The sequence below is a fragment of the Callorhinus ursinus genome, unplaced genomic scaffold, assembly GCF_003265705.2.
Source record: "Callorhinus ursinus isolate GAN/ISIS: 27379988/994484 unplaced genomic scaffold, GSC_fseal_2.0 scaffold101, whole genome shotgun sequence".
Classification (NCBI taxonomy): Eukaryota; Metazoa; Chordata; class Mammalia; order Carnivora; family Otariidae; genus Callorhinus; species Callorhinus ursinus.
Window position 1 is genome coordinate 1380649 of NW_027397163.1, and position 19147 is coordinate 1399795.

Below are 19147 nucleotides of genomic sequence, written 5' to 3' on the forward strand. Positions count from 1 at the left end.
TTGATGGTGGTGCCATAAACACATATTTGATTGTAAATTATGACTGATGTTTAGTAATAAAGATTATAACTGCACTAATGGACCAGATTTTGTTCACTGTTGCTTCGGTTCCATGTCTGTCTGTGTTCTCTGGGAGTTGTGCCACCATAGGTCTTTCATCTCCATCCTTTAGGTACTTGTATTTCCCCACATCTTGAAATAGGTAATAAAAAACTCGTTGAGGAAATACGTGATTCTAGGTCTGGGACAGAGAAAAGAGTCTGGAGCATCTTGTACTGGTATAAATATGGAAATTTCCCCAAAAAAATACTGGAACCAGAGCCACATGAAACAGAAACTTAAAGGGCTCCTGATGGCCAAAGCTGGAATAATTTGAGCAACAAAATAAATAGTATCATACTGGATTATAATACCTAGTGTAAGTTACTATATACCAGTTTATACTGACACGAATAAATAATTGAACAAATAAATGAAGAGACAAATCTTCCTGGCAGAAAAATGCTAGAGGATACGCACGCACTCACACACACACACGTGTGTGTATGCCTGGGTCCAGGGAATAGATATTAACTTAATTCCCCCCAGTTGTTTTTTTTTTTTTTTAAGACTTTATTTATTTGACAGAGAGCAAGAGAGCACAAGTAGGCATAGAGGCAGGCAGAGGGAGGAGAAGCAAGCTCCCTGATGAGCCAGGAGCCCAATGGGGAACTCGATCCCAGGACCCTGGGATCATAACCTGTCAAACAAGCAAAATTTAAATACACTATGGAGACCCAGTCCCATTAACCACCACTCACCGAGATCTGGGTTCCCCTTCTTTCTCCCCCCAAAGGATTTCTGCCTATTCATCTGTTCGTGTCTTTCTCTCTCCTGATTCACTCCACTGTTTCTCCTTTCCTGTGATTCCCGTCTCCAGTCTTGCCTTCTCCCCTTTTCTCTCTTCCTTTCCCTACACCTACACTTTCCGGGGGAGCTCCTGAGACCTACTTCACCTTCCCTTACTCCTTCTGCCCAGGCTTTCCGACTGCTCCGAGCTCCATCGGTGCCGGCCTCTCTCTCCGCCCCACCCCCACCTGTGTCCTGGGCTCTCCCAGGTCCGTTCCCTCCGCCCCGACTCCCTGGCGCCCCCTCTGGCTGAGCTCTCGCACTGCTGAGTCTCTCCGGGCTGTCAGCCCTCCCGCCTCAGTGCCAGCATCTTCGGCCCACAGCCCTTTTCTCCCCGCTGTCTGCGTCAAGGAGCTCGCCCTCGTGGCCCCACTTCTGCGAACCGAGGGCCCCGACCGTCCTGTTCCCCTTCTTCCGGAGCGCCTCCCTTTCCTCCACATTTCGCTCTTCTCTTTTCTCCGCTTGCGACTTTCCGCTCTTACGGCCTCATTGCAGGTCCCTCCCGCGTCCTCTCTCTGGCCGCCTCTTCACCGACCCTCTCACGGGTCTCTCCTCCGCCATTCCCTTTCTCCTGCTCCCCCTCTCTCCCGCGTCTGCCGCCGTCCCGGCCTCCCTTCCGCGGTCACGGCTTCCCCAAGGCCCCCCATCCTCGCGGGGAGGGGGAGGGGGAGGGGACCTGCTCCGGGACTCCCCGCGATCCTCCGTCCCAAAGCCCGCGCGGACGAGGGTGGCGTCCCTGGGCATCGGTCCTCTCACGCTATGCGGGGCTGCACGGGGCGGGGGCACCTCGGGAGGGCGGCAGGGTCTGCGCAATCCCAGGGCCAGGGCCAGACGCCGCGCCTCCATGGGCCGAGCCGGGCCAGGCTGCGGCGCGAGGCGCACACGCCCGTCTCCCTGGACTCCCACGGCGCGGGCGGGAGGGGCGCCCAGGGACGGCGCGAAGCAAGGAGGCAAGGCGGCCGGCGGCGTCTGAAGGCCCGAGGGCCGGGGGACCACAGGCAGGGGCCGACTCCGAACAATGTGAACCTAACGCACCGGGACCCCCGGAGCCGCAGCGCCGCCCGCAGGGCTCCGTGCGTATCTCCGCGACGCCCTACTTACCGCGGTGGGAGGCGGGGGTGAGGGGACTCTAATGTGCGCGGAGACCCCAGACCCCAGGGTTGTAGGCCTGGGGACTGAGACGCTCACGTACAGAACAGAAAGGACCGAAAACAGTCGCACCCGTCGTACCCTTCCAAAGGGACCTAGCCGCTTGGGGCCCCGGAGGGCTGTAAAAAACTGCGCGTGCGCGCTGGCGGGAGGGCGGGGCTATGGCGTGGCCCGAGTAGAGCGCTTCCGGCAAAGGGAGGGGTAAGATAAGTTTCGGGCCAGTACGAGAACTCAATGAACCCGGGGTGGAGCGCGCCTGACGGAGCGATCCCGGCAATAGGCAGGTTGGGAAAAGTGGCCTGGCCAGGACGCTCCCCGTCTGAGGGCGGGGCTCGAGCGGGGCCTGGGTGCAGCGCTTCCGGGAAGGACCCGGACACACGCACTGGCCAGAGCGCGGCCGCAGTTCCGGGAGACGGGATGGGGCGGGGCGCTTCCGGTGACGGGAGGGGAACGGATAAGATCCGTCGAGAAGGGCGGGCGGGGCCGGGCGGAAGCTGGGCTGAGAGTTTCGGGCCCTGGGCGCGCCCCACCAGCTATGCCCCTGGCTGGACCTTCAGGGGAGAGGCCGGGACTGCCGGACGGGGTCTGGGTGGGGCCTGCTCTCCGACAGCCCGCCCCCAGGACGTGTCTTTCTTTGGAATTTCCAACCCCTCGAGTTTCTGTTGTGTCCCGTGGGACCGGAGTACTGCCTGCCTATTTTAAGTTGTCTCCAACAGTCTGCGGTGGAGCTATAGTCGTCTGGACCACTTGTGTTGAAAGCTAACGTGTTTACATTTTCTCAAGGTGAGACGGTTTTCGTTAAAAACGGTTTTGTCCTAGACGGAGAGACGCTGCTCCTTGGAGAGGCCAGCCAGACTCGGTGGTCTGGGACCCCGTCCTCGGTGGGGAGTAGATGTGGGGCCGCGGCTGGATCCAGAATTTAAGCAGTTTAACTAAGTAAGGAGTGCACCTGTCTGTATAAGGGATGCAAATTGGAATGTGAAATGTGAAAACCTACCAATGCGAAATATGCCATTTTTACCAACATTTTCCAGCCACAATGCTATGAAACTAGAAATCAGTCATAAGGAAAATTCTGGAAAGAGCACAAATACATGGAGGTAAAATAACATGCTACAATCAATGAGTCAAACAAGAAATCAAAGAAGAGATAAAACTTACATGGAAACAAATGAAAACAAAACAATAGTCCAAAATATTTGGGATGCAGCAAAAGCAGTTCTAATAGGAAAGCAATACAGGACTACCTCAAGAAGCAAGAAAATCTCAAATAAACAACTTGCACTTGAGGGAGCTAGAAAAAGCAGAATAGACAAAACCCAAAACCAGCAGAAGTAAATGATAAAGATTAGAAATAAATGAAATAAAAACTAAGAAAACAATAGAACAAAGAAACCAGGAGCTGGTTCTTTGAAAAGATCAACAAAATCAATAAACCTTTAGCTGGACTCATCAAAAAGAAAAAAAAAAGGAGAAACAGTGTACTCTGATAAACAAAATCAGACATGAAAGAGGAGAAATAACAACTGACACCACAGAAATACAATTGTAAGAGGTTATGAGAAACTATATGCCAACAAATTAGACAACCTAGAAGATATGGATAGGTTCCCAGAAACATCTAAATTACCAAAACTGAAGCAGGAAGAAATAGAAAATTTGAGCGACCAATTACCAGCAATGAAACTGAATTAGTAATCAAAACACTCCCAATAAACAAAAGTTCAGGACCATATGGCTTCACAGGCAATACTCTGATACCAAAACCAGATAAATACACCACACACACACACACACACACACAAAATACAAGCCAGTATCCTTGATGAACATAGATGCAAAAATCCTCAACAAAATACTAGCAAACCAAACCCAACAATACATTTAAAAAATCATTCACCACGATCAAGCAGAATTTACTCCTGGGATGCAAGCATGGTTCAATATTCACAAATCAATGTGATACATCACATCAGTAAGAGAAGGTATAAAAAACATGATTATTTCAATAGATGGAGAAAAAGCATTTGACAAAGTACAACATCCAATCGTAAAAACCCTCAACAAAGTAGGTTTAAGGGGAACATACCTCAACATAATAAAAAGCCTTATATGGAAAACCTATAGCTAACTCAATAGGGAAAAACAGAGCTTTTCCCTTAAGGTGAGGAAAACGACAAGGATGTCCACTCTCACCACCCTTATTCACCACAGTACTGGAAGTCCTACCCACAGCAATCAGACAACAACAAAAATAAAAGTCATCCCATTACTAAGGAAGAACTAAAACTTGCACTATTTGCAGATAACTTGATACTATACATAGAAAAACTGTAAAGACTCCACCAAAAAACTACTAGAACTTATAAATAAATTCAATAAAGTTGAAGGATATAAAACCAATGTGCAGACATATGTTACATTTCTATATTCCAATAATGAAGCAGCAGAAAGAGAAATTAAGAAAACAATCCCATTTACAATTGCACCAAAAATAATAAAATACCTAGGCATAAACAAAAGAGATGAAAGACTTCTACTCTGAAAACTATAAAACAGTGATGAAAGAAACCAAGGACAACACAAAGAAATGGAAAGACATTCTGTGCTCATGCACTGGAAGAACAAATGTTAAAATGTCTATACTACCCAAAGCAATCTACATATTTAATGCAATCCCTATCAAAATATCAACAGCATTTTTCACAGAACTAGAACAAACAATCCTAAAATTTGTATGGAACCACAAAAGACCTTGAATAGCCAAAACAATCTTGAAAAACAAGGAGGGGAGGGGAAGGGAAATAAAAAATTAAAATAATTAAAAAGAAAAACAAAACTGGATGTTATCACAATACCAGACAGTTATATTACAAAACTGTAGGAATCAAAACCGTATGGTACTGGCACAAAAATAGACACACAGATCAATAGAACAGAATAGAAAACCCAAAAATAAACCCACAATTTTATGGTCAATTAATCTTTGACAAAGGAGGCAAGAATATGCAATGGGAAAAAGACAGTCTCTTCAGCAAATGGTGTTAGGAAAACCAGACAGCTATACATAAAGGAATGAAATTGGACCACTTACTTACACCATACACAAAGACTCACAATGGATCCATGATCTAACTGTGAGACCTGAAACCGTAAAAATCCTAGAAGAGAGGCAGTGATTTCTCTGACATTGGCCATAGCAACATTTTTCTAGATATGGCTTCTTAGGCAAGGGAAATAAAAACAAAAATAAACTATTGGGACTATATCAAAATAAAAAGCTTCTGCACAGTGAAGGAAACAATCAACAAAACTAAAAGACAACCTATGGAATGGGAGAAGATATTTGCAAATGTCTTATCTGATAAAGGGTTAGTATCCAAAATATATAAAGAACTGATACCACTCAACACCCAAAAAACAAATAATCCAATTAAAAAATGGGCAGAAGGCATGAACAGACATTTCTCCAAAGACGACATCCAGATGGCCAGCAGATACCTGAAAAGATGCTCAACATCACTCAACATTAGGGAAATGCAAATCAAAATTAAAATGAGCTATCACCTCACGCCTGTCAGAATGACTAAAATCAAAAACACAGGAAAAACAAGAGCTGGTGAGGATGTGGAGAGAAAAGAAATCCTCTTGCACTGTTGGTGGGAATGCAAACTGGTGCAGCCACTGTGAAAAACAGTATGGTGGTTTCTCAAAAAGTTAAAAGTAGAACAACCCTATGATCCATTAATTGCACTGCTGGGTACAGTGCACCCCAAAATACAAAAACAGTAATTTTCAAAAGGATACATGTACCCTGATGTTTACTGCAACATCATTTACAATGGCCAAATTATGGAAGCAGCCCATGTCCGTCAACAGATGAATGGGTAAGAGAGTTGTGGTGTGTGTCTACAATGGAATATTTTTCAGTCATAAAAAAGAATGAAATCTTGCCGTTTGTAACAACATGGTTAGAGCAAGAGAATACAATGCTAAGTGAAATAAGCCAGTCAGAGAAAGACAAATGGCGTATGACTGCACTCATATGTGGAACTTAAGAAGCAAAACAAACAAGCAAAGGGAAACAGATAAACTAGGAAATAGACTCTTAACTATTGAGACCGAACTGATGGTTACCAGAAGAGAGGCGGGGGCGGAGGAGGTGGGCTAAATGGGTGATGGAGATTAAGGAATGCACTTCCAGATGAGCCCTTGGTGAGGTATGGAAGTGTTGAATCACTATCTTGTACACCTGAAGTTTATTACACTGTATATTAACTGGAGTTTAAATTTTAAAAACTTAATAAAACAGAGAAAGAAAAAAAAACACCTAGCACCAAACAATTTCAAGTTTCTGTCTTTACAGGGAGAGGGGAGAAAAAAGAAAGGAACATTGATGCTAATTTATAAGGCAAATAAGTTTTCTTTCAGCTCTTAGAAGTCTGCCTGAAGACCACCAAAGAACACTGCCACATACTTAAAAATCAGCCCGGTTCTCCTTCTCACTCTGCACTCTACGCACTCTAATTCAGTAAGGGCAGAGGGTGAGAGGAAACTGGAGACAGATGGCCTCAGGGTGACAGGTAGCCCCTGAAACCTGAGGGCCCACAACAGTCGATCATTGCACACGTACACGACCTTAGTGCCTCACCCCAAACTCGCAGAAGAGGGCCCACTGAAAAGAAACCACTTTTCTTTCAGGGTTTATCCTCTGTTTGCTCCAGACTTAAGATTTCAAAGGCAGGTGAAGGGGTGGGGGGAAGAGGACGTAAAAAGGAGGGTGGAGTAATTAAAAAGAAGAGATGATTTTTCCAAAGCTGTAGCCTCTGCCCTAAAAGTGATCAAATCCATACTAACTTGGGAGAAAGTGTTAAAAAGAGCTCCATCTAAGACCCCAAAGGAATACACCCTCGAGAGAAAGTACAGGAAGATCCTTCAAGAAGGATCACTCCGCTGGTGTGACCCAGACGCCACCACCCAGCGCCTGGACCCTGCTGTGCCCCCAGTGAAAGTGGGAAAGGAACTATAAGGGAAGTTCCAAGGGCAGACTGTGAGGCCTCCAAGCACCCCGGACTCCAGAGGCCCTGTGTGGGGCCACCACGTGCCAGTTAAGGCCTGGGACTGGAAGGCGCTTCTGTGGCCGCCCCTGGTGGCACTGAGCTGCAGTTTTCCATCCCAGCATGCTCCCTCCCTCACAGGAGCCTGACTCCCCCTCAGGACGCCCCCTGCCCTTTTCCCAAAACATTCAGCTTTCAGCTAAGTTGCTCAGGAAACAGGCCAGCTTTCTTTCACTGCCAAACCTCAATCTTTAAGGCTCCCGGGGGTGTTGGGTGTGGGCGGGCATAGCGTCCCCATGTCCTCCCTGGGGTCCAGCCAACACTGGCTATCATGATCACTGAAGTCCCCAATTCCCAGGGGCTTTGGTGGCTACTGGCAAGCTCTCCGGGATCCACGTGGCTACATCTAGAAAGCATTCATGCAGCCACCACTGGGGTGGGTGGTGTGCCTACCTGGTTCCAAGGGAATATGAAAAGGGGACTGTGGATGGGCTCCCGAAGAGTCCCATTGTGGGAAAGGGAGAGTCCCAATATGTGGACCCATCCCAGGTACTGGAAAGTGGGAGCTAGGGGAGTTCCACCTGAAAGTGAGAAGTGCTGCTACCTGTGGGAGTCTTCCTCGGGGGAAAACGTAGACTAGGGGGCGCCTGGGTGGCTCAGTTAAGCGTCGGCCTTTGGCTCAGGTCATGATCCCAGGGTCCTGGGATCGAGCCCCGCATCGGGCTCTCTGCTCGGCGGGAAGCCTGCTTCTCCCTCTCCCTCTCCCCTGGCTTGTGTTCCCTCTCTCGCCGTGTCTCTCTCTGTCAAATAAATAAAATCATAAAAAAACACAAACCTTAGACTAGTAACATTAACAATAAACATGTCCAGGAACTTCGAAGATCTTTGAATGACACTAAAGGACCCTGCACTTTGATATGGCTGTTGTGTCTGTTCCTCTTATGTGCAAACACATCACCAAGGGGAACAATGCTGCTAAAAATTATAGAACTATGATCATTTCTAATGGGGAACCAACGTAAGTGGAGAATATTGAATTGCAGTGGACATGATAAATGTAGCCCATACATCATATTCCCATGCAGGATCCTCTGACTCTGAAGACAAAAGAATTTTATCAGTCACTGTAAGTTGGCAGGATGGCTTCAGGAATGTGACCATCGGAACAATCTTCTTATCACAGACAGGATTCAGAATCACTGGAAATTTCTCCCTTCTCTACCATTATCTCCTTTACTGGGCGCAGGGTGAGGTCCACAGATTTGATGCTCAAGCACCTGATTATAGCCAACTCTTTGGCCCTGCTTTCTAAAGGAGTCCCCAGACAGTGGCAGCTCTTGATTTGAAAGATTTCCTTGACGATGTCAGATGCAAACTTGTTTTCTGTCTTCACAGAGTGGGAAGGGGTGTGTCCGTCAGCAGCACCTGCCTCTTGAGTCTCTTCCAGGCCATCACAGTCAGCCCCAGAAACTCCACATGGGCAGAACTGGGAGTAAAAGCTCCCAGGCACATTGGCTCCTTTGTTTCGTTGTGCTGTATCCTGCCAATACTGGTAAATATCTCTTTTCCTGTGTGTGTGACTGGCAAATGGAACAATGCAAACATCACAATGAAAAAGGATTTGGGATACTGTTCTGGGGTAGGTAATAACAAAACCACACTATCACTACAGGCAACATTGTTATCATTCTCTGATATTTGCTGCTTGGGGGTCGGCTGTGAGCCCGTGGCTCCATGGTTTCCATCTTGCTTAAGCACAAGCAGTGGGTCAGGCACATTCATACCAACAATCTCTCCCCAAGATGCATCCCCGGGTCCACAGTCACCCAAAGAATCCTTGTCCTTGGGAGCACCCTTGTATCATTTTATACCGTCTTCCACCTTCCAAGTCTGCACTGTTCTTATTAATAATCCCAGTTGGTTGCTGGTGAACATCTCTACCTTAAACAACAGATTTTTCCCAACTGTAGGCCCCTTTGTTCTCATGAGCCATGGCTCCAGTGTCCAGGCTCTGTTTTGTCTGGACAAACAACTAAACCTCCTGATGTCATCAGAAATGTAAAGTGGGGCACCTGGCCAGCTCATTCAATAGAGCATGCAACTTTTTTTTTTTTAAGATTATTTATTTATTTGAGAGAGAGAACGAGAGACAGAGAGCGCATGGGGGGTAGGGTCAGAGGGAGAAGCAGACTCCCTGCTGAGCAGGGAGCCTGATGCAGGACTCGATCCCGGGACTCCAGGATCATGACCTGAGCTGAAGGCAGTTGCTTAAACAACTGAGCCACCCAGGCGCCCGAGCATGCAACTCTTGATCATGGTCGTAAGTTCGAGCCCCACACTGGGGCTTGAGTTTAATGTAAAAAAAAAAAAAAAGAAAGAAAGGAAACATATAAAGTTATGTTTATGCACAGCATCCATTGTTTATTCACTCCTCTTCACCGAGTTCTACAGTGATGACACAATCACCTCTTAAGTTGTGTGCAATAATAAACCATAAACACAACAACTGTAAATGGAGTTACTATGTAATTATTATTTAAATCCTTATGTAATTGTTAGTCATGTTTATAGTGGAGCAGTTCGAGTCTATGAAATAAAAAAGACATGGATCTCACACAACCTGGATATTATGGGGATGTCTTTGAGCACAGAACTTCCAGTTTGACATAATATATTTATCCAGAAATTAACTAAGCATGGAATATCTGGTAAAGTTCCATGGAAAAGGAACAGTATGTGAGATGGCCATTCAAGAAACTGAACAAACAAAATGTTCTCTGGGAAAAATGAAATAGAATGGGGTGAAGCGGAAAAGAAAATCAGGTTCAGGTAGTAGGTGTATGTGGGGGCCAAGGTATGAAATTAGTACATTACAACCTTATAGAGATGGTGGTTGTTGGAAAGATAATTATATGGAGGGAGAGAAGCACAATATTTTTTTTTCTGTAGAAACATCCAGATTAAACTGCAGTGGGAAAAATGAAAGCACGAAGATGTATGGCTAATTGTTTAAACGACATCAGGTGAGTGAGAGACAAAAAGGCAAAATGTCTAGGGTAAAGTGGCATGGGTTTTGGCAACTGCAGAGGATAGACTTTTCTGTATCACGTGAAGATGACAATTCTCATGTTGGAAAGAAAGAAACCTGGGGGTACTCATGTCAGTTAGGAGGAAGTAAGTGGAGTTTTTGACTAAACCTGTAGCAGCTCAGGAACAGTCATTTAGAAGGAAAGTCAGGAATCCTGTTTGTTTATGTGCAGTTTGTGGCAGGAGGATTTCCACAAGGACAAAACAGTTGTTACTCAAGTACAGGAAAAATTACAATATAGCTAGCTCTGTATTTACCTAATGAAGCTGTAGTAAAATATTAAGGATTCAATAATTTGAAGAGAATTCATTTGACATAATGAATCTTGTTATATCGAACCCTATGGCACAAAAATAGAGAAATACTATTTTTAAGATTAGAGCCACTCAAATATTTACCACACATTAGACCACAAATCAAGATGCAATACACACACACTCATACATGTCTGTGTGTCTGAATGTGTACGTATGGTGAGTTGTTAGTCAGATTTTCTGTTATTCATCAATAGTATTGGCAAACTGTACATTAATAAATGAGAATAATACCACTTACAATGATTATAATGACAACCTACATTAAACTCTATTATACAGTCCTGTTGGCAGTTTACTAGGTTGAAATGCCATGAGATTATATTTCATTATTTTACTTTAATCCTAATGTTTTAACTTGTGAAAAAAAAATTACTGGAGTCAAACAATGTTAGATTTTAACAAGAGCTATTACCAATTTATGTTCAATATAACAGTGGTAAGTTGGGATTAGATTTACCAACATGCAATAGCATGTTCTTCATTACCCATGGTCTATTTTCTTATTTTCTATCTTCTGTGTAAATTTTCAATAATTCTCTACTTTACCTTAATTTAGGAGGTTTTACACTCAATATCTTCATGTTTCACCTAGGAATTAGAGCACATCTTTTAAAAAACAAATTACAGTACTATTTAATGTCTTTACAATAACAAAAGGATGTGAGAACATTAATCTACTTACCTTCTCCTGAATTTTTAAAAAATTGGTGACAGGTATTTCAAAACAATTTTCAAGATATACATATAGGTCTTAAGTACAAAGCACAGTAAAATAGCACAAAATGAACACATCTCTGTATGTATTTTGTAGTTCAAAAAAACCAGAAGATTTTCAACCCAAAAAACCTCCCAGTTACTATCCACCACAGTAAACAGTAATGTGACATTTAACAGCACAGATCACTTTTCAAAGTGCCTGTGTGGCACTTTATAGAAATGGACCCATACAGAATAGAATCTTCTGTATTTGGCTTCACATTCCAAATGATTTCATGAACTCATTCCTATTAACACATGTTGTAAGTCATTTACTAGCATTAGTTCCATTGTGTGGACTCTTAACATTTAATAGAATTCCATTGTATAAATAGCTAACAATTACTTTAACCTTTCCACTCCTGATGCACATGTGGGTGGTTTTCAGTTTGGGGCTATTATGAATAGCTCTGCTACGTAAATTCTAGAATTTGTGCTTTGGTGACACATGCACAAATTTCTGTTGGAATAGTAAATTTCATGGTCATAGGCTTGCATCTGTTCAGCTTTCATTCATACTTCCAGTACTTTTCAAAATGTTTTACACAATTTTCACAACCATCACCATTTGTATGAGATTCCATATTTATCCACATTCTTCAGGGTAGGCTGAAGGGAGAACAGTGTTAGTGAAGCAAACTCCCCAGGCATTTCCTTTCAGTGTATGGGTGAGAATACACTACATTTATCTTAACCCTCTGCTGTGTTTCCCTACGTGGATGAATTGTTTGTTGGAAAGTTACAGACATTAGTCTCAAAAGCCCTGTCTAGGACATTCCTTCTCTGCCAGTAGGTAAAGCTGATAAAATGTAACAAATTCAGAGTCCTTTTCCAATTACAGTTTACTGGAATTATATGGGCAATGTGCACTGCTCATTCTAGCAATAAAGAAAAATACACTGTTGTATCTTGCCCACAACCACCATCAAAAAAACCCAAAAAGGCCCAGCCCTTTAAAAGACTTCTGGAGTATCAGAGACAATGCAAAACTGTGCCAGATTCCACCATTTGGAGTCTCTGACAAAGGCGAGCAGTCTCCATCTGGAAGGCTCCCTTGGGGTTTGGACTCAGGTTTGTTTGTTTTTAAAGATTTTATTTATTTGAAAGAGAGAGAGCACGAGCAAGGGGGAGGGGCAGAGGGAGAGGGAGAAGCAGACTCCCTGCTGAATAGGAAGCCCGAGGCGATGCAGGGGTTCAATCTCAGGACCCTGAGATCATGACCTGAGCCGAAGGCAGATGCTTAACCAACTGAGCTACCCAAGCGCCCCAGAACTCAGGTTTGACATAACCAACAGGTAAATTGCTTTCGAAAAGCAGCCATTAGCTTGCTACCAAACATTTGTCAAAAGTGAAGCATGATCCATTCAGGACTTGTGACTGTCTGGTGTAACATTCCCATGTTGATGAGGCAACTTGAACCCTACAGCCAACAATGCAGAGAGGTCCTAAAAGACTTGCTGGTCAAATGGAGAAGGTATATTTAAGGGTGAATCCTGACTGGCATCAGTAACATCTCAGCTCTACAGGAATGTGTCATATCTGCAGCCTGCAGCAGAGCCCCTGGCACCGTGAGGACCTCAGCGATCCCAGATTCCCCTCGTTGTCTGACACTGGTCCACTGATGGTTCACCAAAGCTGAAACCTCATGGATTCACTGGGCTGGATGTTTAGCCTCTCTGTTGGACATGCAGAAACGAGAGCTGATGTGGTTGTTTTACTCAGTGGTCAGAATCCAGGATCTTGGGCTATCGCCCAAGCTGGAGTTATTGGACCTGCCACTTGAAAAACTACAGAACTGAGATTAAGGGCACCAATCTTTGTGTAAGATGCAGAAACAAATCATTGGTGCTGACATAATCATCTGTGTTCACTCATTCAGAAGCCATGGTGGGCGAACACCTGTTCACTAAAGAAATGGACTATATTCAAGCTGTTGATCAAGCCTGTATTTTCGTTTTTAAACTTTCATTTTTTTTTTTTTTTTTTAAAGTAAACTCTGCAGTCAACGTGGGGCTCAAACTCACAACCCTGAGATCAGGACTCATGTGCTCTACCAGGCCAGCCAGGTGCACCAAAGCTGTTTTGTAACTGCCACTGCATGGTACCACTGTGGGTCTTCTGTAGGCTGACACATGTGGGAGGCCCTCATCTGTTTAAAAAACCCTCTAATCTCTATCCTAAAGCTTTCTTTCTTCTAACATTCCCTGTGAATTCTCTCTCCTATACCAACCCCAGACTCTACTGCAGTCCTGGGAGTGCACTGGTCATGTGAGGAAAAGAGATTAGTCAGCTGTGTCTAAGAAATCGCAGGTGACATGTGACCTCACTTTTATCCTCAGGCAAACCCTCCAGGTTAGGACAACAGGAGATTAGGTTACAGGGGTGAAGGCAGAATGCAGAGGGATGAGGTGGGTGACTGAGAATAGCTTTTGGGGTGGTATGCTCTCAAGATGAAATGGAGAAGCACCCGAATTAGGATACTGTATCACATGACCTGTAACTAGTATAGGAAGGCACATGCATGTACAATGCCTTCCATCAATCATATGATTTTACAGAAAGGTCCCCACACAATGTGCAACTGAGCCTTACGGGGAAGGCACCACCCTGAAGGAGCAATCTGAAACTTCTCCAAAGTCAGGATCTAGAAGTTCTGCCACCAAACTCAAGTAATAATCCTCACACTACGCCAGAACCAATCCTTATACTCCTATTCTTGTCTCATAATATGGGAAAACAAAAGAATCTTCCCATTGCCACTTTAGGAAATGTATGTGTATGTGTGTGCGTATTTCATTTCAGGGACTGTGACGTTCACCAGTACTCCACTGTATTCTCCTAGAAGCACAGGGACTGCACAGACCCTGCTCAGAGAGCTTGTGTGCACAATCATGATATCAGAGACCTACACAAAACTGGTTGTCTTGTGTGAGGGCAGCTTCCCTCCCCAAGGCAGGACCTCTCCTTGTGTAGCTCTGCCTCTTCTATTGCGTCTTGAGAACCTCTGTCCCGAATGAGGAGTTTCTGACCCTGTTCTTAAGGGAAAGATGGAAGCTTCGTTCATTCAGACAATAAGGGAATTTCAGTGGTACTTCCGGACTCATCTTCCCCTTTCCTCAGACCCTCTGCCCACTTCATGCAAGATTAGAGGTGGTTCCAGAACAAAGTATCCACCAATGCAGAATAAAGCAAACACTTTGAACATCCAATCCTTTGGTTCTACTCCTGTGCTGCTGATTCAGTTCTTAGAAGCAGAGTAAGCCGCACGTTATGTGGGGTGGAGGCATATCTCATTTACGGTGTTCTGGAAAATTACCAAGGAGGTGACAAGTTTTCAGAATCTAAGTTTTAAGAATGACTTCTGGATGTACCTATAATGTCCTTTATTCTCATATGAACAAAGAGCTGCCCCTGAACTTTCTAAAAGCCACAGCATATCATGTTGCCTTTCGTTACTCTTTATTTTAAAGTAATTACAGATACACAAAATGTGCAAAGACTGTATGAAAAAGTCCTTGTAAACTTCACCCCTTCACCCAGGTTCCTCAGATAGTTACATGTTACATAACATAGCACAGTATCACTCTATGACCCAGCAAACAAATTTACATCCACAATCAGCGAAATGTTCCTACCCAAAAGCTGTCACTGTGCTGGAGATTCCTGTAAAGATGATGACTAAGGAGCTGGCTACAAACAGGTGCTTGACACTCAAATCTGTGGATCTTAACCTTCACCTATGACAAAAAGGAAGATATACTGGTAAAGAAAGAAGAAATTCCCCAGGATTCTAATCAGCACCTGTGGTAAGAAGACCATTCCTACTGTCAAAAACCTGGAGGCCATCTGATGGTTCACAACGAGTGACGCTTTTCCTTTGGGGGATGCTGCATGGGAACCTGAAGTCTCGCCTACATTTACCATTTCAAGTGTAAACCAATATTCTTCACATAGGCTTACTTCCCATTAAGACATATTTACTTCAGGGGCGCCTAGGTGGTTCACTGGGCTAAGCATCTGCCTTCAGCTCAGGTTATGATCATGGGGCCCAGGACTGAGCTCCACGTCAGGCTCCCTGCTCAGCAGGGAGTCTGCTTCTCCCTCTACCGCTGCTCCTCCCCGCTCTCTCGTGCTCTCCCCCTATCAAAAATAAATAAAATCTTTAAGAAAAAAATATTTAATTTTAGCTTCATTAAAAGCCTTCTAAGAGTTGAATGGGGAATTCTAAAGAACGCTCACAACGTAAGAATCTCTGCTGTCAAGGCACTTGAAGTCTTCATTCATCAAAAATCAGGGATGGGACTACTACTAGTTTCATTCTAAGGAGGAGAACTTAGGCACACAGGGTTGAGTGATTTCACTATCTTCACTCCTTGTTTAGCAGCAGACTGGGGACTTAAAAGTTACTGGGGGAGGTATCAAAGCACATGATTTAACCATTATGGTATACTGAAAAAGCTGGATGGCTATGTTCTTATAATAATCTAGCTCTACACTTGGGTGTTTTCATAACTTGTACTCATATTTTAGATTAGTGGCATATTATTTATAATTTTGGCTGGGACCAGTTTCCATTTATGTGCAAAGATTTTTTTTTATATGCCAATACCAATGATGCATGAAGCTTCCAAGACCTTAATAAACCGGATACTCTGATTGCAACACAATACATCCAGAATTTGCACCATGACCAAGGTGAACTTAATGACTGCAAGATTTGCTTAATATTAGTACAGTAAGAGAGAGTCCTGTGTTTTTATGCCAGGAACAAGACAGAGTGGCACCTATCACCAGAACTTCGGAAATATCTCATATGATGCGCCACAGGTATGGTAGAGAAAATGCTAATGTGCAATTATACCAAGACTGCAAGATACAAGGTCATAATACAAAAGTTAACTATCTTTCCTAGATATCAGCAAGAAACAAGTGACTTGAAAATTTAAAAAAAAAAACACCATTCACATCAGGACCAAAACAAGAAGTTCCATCACAGACATCACTGTGGCAACACATGGAAAGTCTGTGATGGAGACATAACATCATTAACAGATTTCCAACTACAGGTCCAAATTCAATAATAAAGTAAATAAACCTCATCACGCAATCTAAATGAATAAAATGACTGTATAAACTGAAGATACGTGGGCATTTCCACAGATGCCCCTGCTCCTTTGATACCCATTGTCTCAGGAATTTTCAATCATTTTGACTTTTAATTTTCGGGCAGAATCTAACATTTGATTTGATTAATCTTCAAGAACTAGATTTAGTTCTCACTAGTAAGAATTTTCTCATGCACAGTACATTGTACCACCTACTTAAGCAATTTACCACATGTTGTGTTTATAGGGTTTTCCCCAACATGAAATCTTTGGTGATTCCTGAGGTCAAGTCATGGCACGAAGGCCATGCCATTCTTTTGTAAAGTTTCTTTGCAGTATGCATTCCCTCATGACTCCAAATGTGAGAACATTTAATAAAAGCCTTACCACAGGTTCTACATCTTTATCTTCATTCTGTGTATATTCTGGTGTCTACTCAGGCTTGAATACTGCTTAAAGGCTTTCCCACATTCATGACATCTGTAAGGCTTCTCCCCAGTATGAATTCTCTGATGAACTGTAAGGCTTGAATTCTGACTAAAGGCCTTGTCACATACATTACATTTATATGGTTTCTCTCCAGCATGAATTCTCTTATGTTGAGTAAGATTTGAACTCCCGGAGAAGGCCTTTCCACACTCATTACACTTGTAAGGTTTCTCTCCAGTGTGAGTTCTCTCATGACCCCAAAGGTGTGAACGGGTGATAAATTCCTTACCACACTGATTACATTTATAAGGTTTCTCTCCAGAATGGATTCTTTTATGTTGAACAAGATTTGAACACTCAGAAAAGGCTTTGCCACACACATTACATTTGTAAGGCTTCTCTCCAGTATGAATTCGCTCATGTCCCCAAAGGTGTGAACGTATCATAAAATCCTTACCACATACATTACATTTATATGGTTTCTCTCCAGTATGGATTCTCTGATGCCTTGTGAGGTTTGAGAACCTGTTAAAGACTTTGCCACACTCATTACATTTGTAAGGTTTCTGCTCAGAATGAATTCTTTGATGAGTAGCTAAGGTTGAGCAATGGCTAAAAGTCTTCCCACACTCTTTACATTTGTAAGGTTTTTCTCTTTTGGGTGTTTTTTGGTGTTGTGTCTGTAATGAAGAATGTGTAAGAACCTTCCCATATTTGTTAAAAATGTTGGTTTTGACACTAGAAGGAATTTTTTGAAGTGAAACTGAAGTCTTTTTGGTAGACTTCTCAACTTGATTACTTTCATGAATTTCCTCTTGGGTTTGAAATCTTTGCAGTTCAGCCAGATGTGAATGAAAGCTTAATCCAAGCCCACTGTCCAAACAGTTCCTATACTTGTTTCCTGAAGAGCCTACCTTGTTTTTTAGTGTCTTATTCATATCATGTTTATAATACTGAGATTTACTATTTCTTATGGAAACACTATGCTTTACAGGGAAATTATTCCAGAATTTGTGATGTTGTTGGTCTTCTCTACAAGTGAGATTTTTATAATGGGATGTAGTCATTCCTTTGTAATTTTTTTCTTCATATAGCCACTGAGTCTCAAATTTGTTCACATCTTGCTGGACTTCCCTCAAACCAAAGTCATCAAAGTCATGACTTACGTGTCTTTCCAAAACCAACGTTTGGAATAATTCTCCATTATTAATGTTGTCTTTTGGTGGTAATTCTTTGCTCATACATCTAGTAGAGATATCTGTAATATATAAATAAAGACAGGCTTCATATTAACCAGAGTTTATAAAGATGGATATTTTATATGAAAAAGTATTACACCAGGGGCACCTGGGTGGCTGAGTCATTAGGCGTCTGCCTTCAGCTCCGGTCATGATCCCAGCATCCTGGGATCAAGCCCCGCGTCGGACTCCCTGCTCAGTGGGGGGCCTGCTTCTCCCTCTCCCTCTCAAATAAATAAAAGATTAAAAAAGAAAATAAAAGAAAAAGTATTATACCAAAAGTAGAATTCATAATTAACAGAGTTATCAAGCTTCTCAACCATGGTGTGCAAATGTTTAGAAACACAAAAAAACATGTAGTTCAAATTATTTTCAGGTAAGCCTATTTAAATGCTGTGATCAAAAGTTCCAGTGCCCTGAAAGACAGGAATTTTCCATAGGCACCCCAAAACCTAAAAACCTCATAGGAGGGATAGAGGTGAATCATACTTGAAAAAAAAAAATATATATATTAAAGTCAATTCTTGAGGGGCGACTGGGTGGCTCAGTCGGTTAAGCGTCTGCCTTTGGCTCAGGTCATGATCCCAGGGTCCTGGGGATCGAGTGCCCGCACTGGGCTCCCTGCTCAGTGGAGAGCCTGCTTCTCCTTCTCCCTCTACACCTCCCCCTGCTCATGCTCTCTCTTGCTCTGCAATCTCTCTCTCAAATAAATAAAATCTTTAAAAAAAAAAAGGTCAATTCCTGAATACTTGTTGTCTACAATATTAAAATAACATTCAAGGATAATAAAATATTCTTCTAAATACTTCTTCCAATAATATACCCAGGCAAAAGAGGCATACTGCAATGTAATAATCAGTGAATTGTGATTATATACCATAATATATGTAGAAATTAATTATGTGTCAATCATAATGAAAAATAATAAACATGTTAGTAACCCAAGGCGAATCCAGAAATAATTAATAAATACGGTCATTTATTAAAAAATGTATATAGACTTCAGAATTCTAAAGAGCTCACCCATAAGAGAAAAAGAAAGAAGTTGTATTTCAAGAGAAGCACACAATATCATAAACGGAAAATATGTTGAAATCATCCATTGTGAAATAGAAGTTCT

General features: G+C 43.0%; 1 protein-coding gene and 1 pseudogene across 1 annotated transcript in view; one reads left to right on the forward strand and one right to left on the reverse strand.

Moving 5' to 3' along the window:
- LOC112806790 (uncharacterized) overlaps nt 1–19147 on the reverse strand; it is a 909505-nt gene that overhangs the window by 860983 nt on the left and 29375 nt on the right. The window contains exons 4-5 of the mRNA XM_073889073.1: nt 17777–18047; nt 16797–17662 (exon numbers count right to left, since the gene is read on the reverse strand). Coding sequence (XP_073745174.1) covers nt 16797–17662; nt 17777–18047 — 1137 coding nt within the window. The remainder of the gene's footprint in view (nt 1–16796; nt 17663–17776; nt 18048–19147) is intronic.
- LOC112806504 (vomeronasal type-1 receptor 4-like) lies at nt 6603–9156 on the forward strand (annotated as a pseudogene).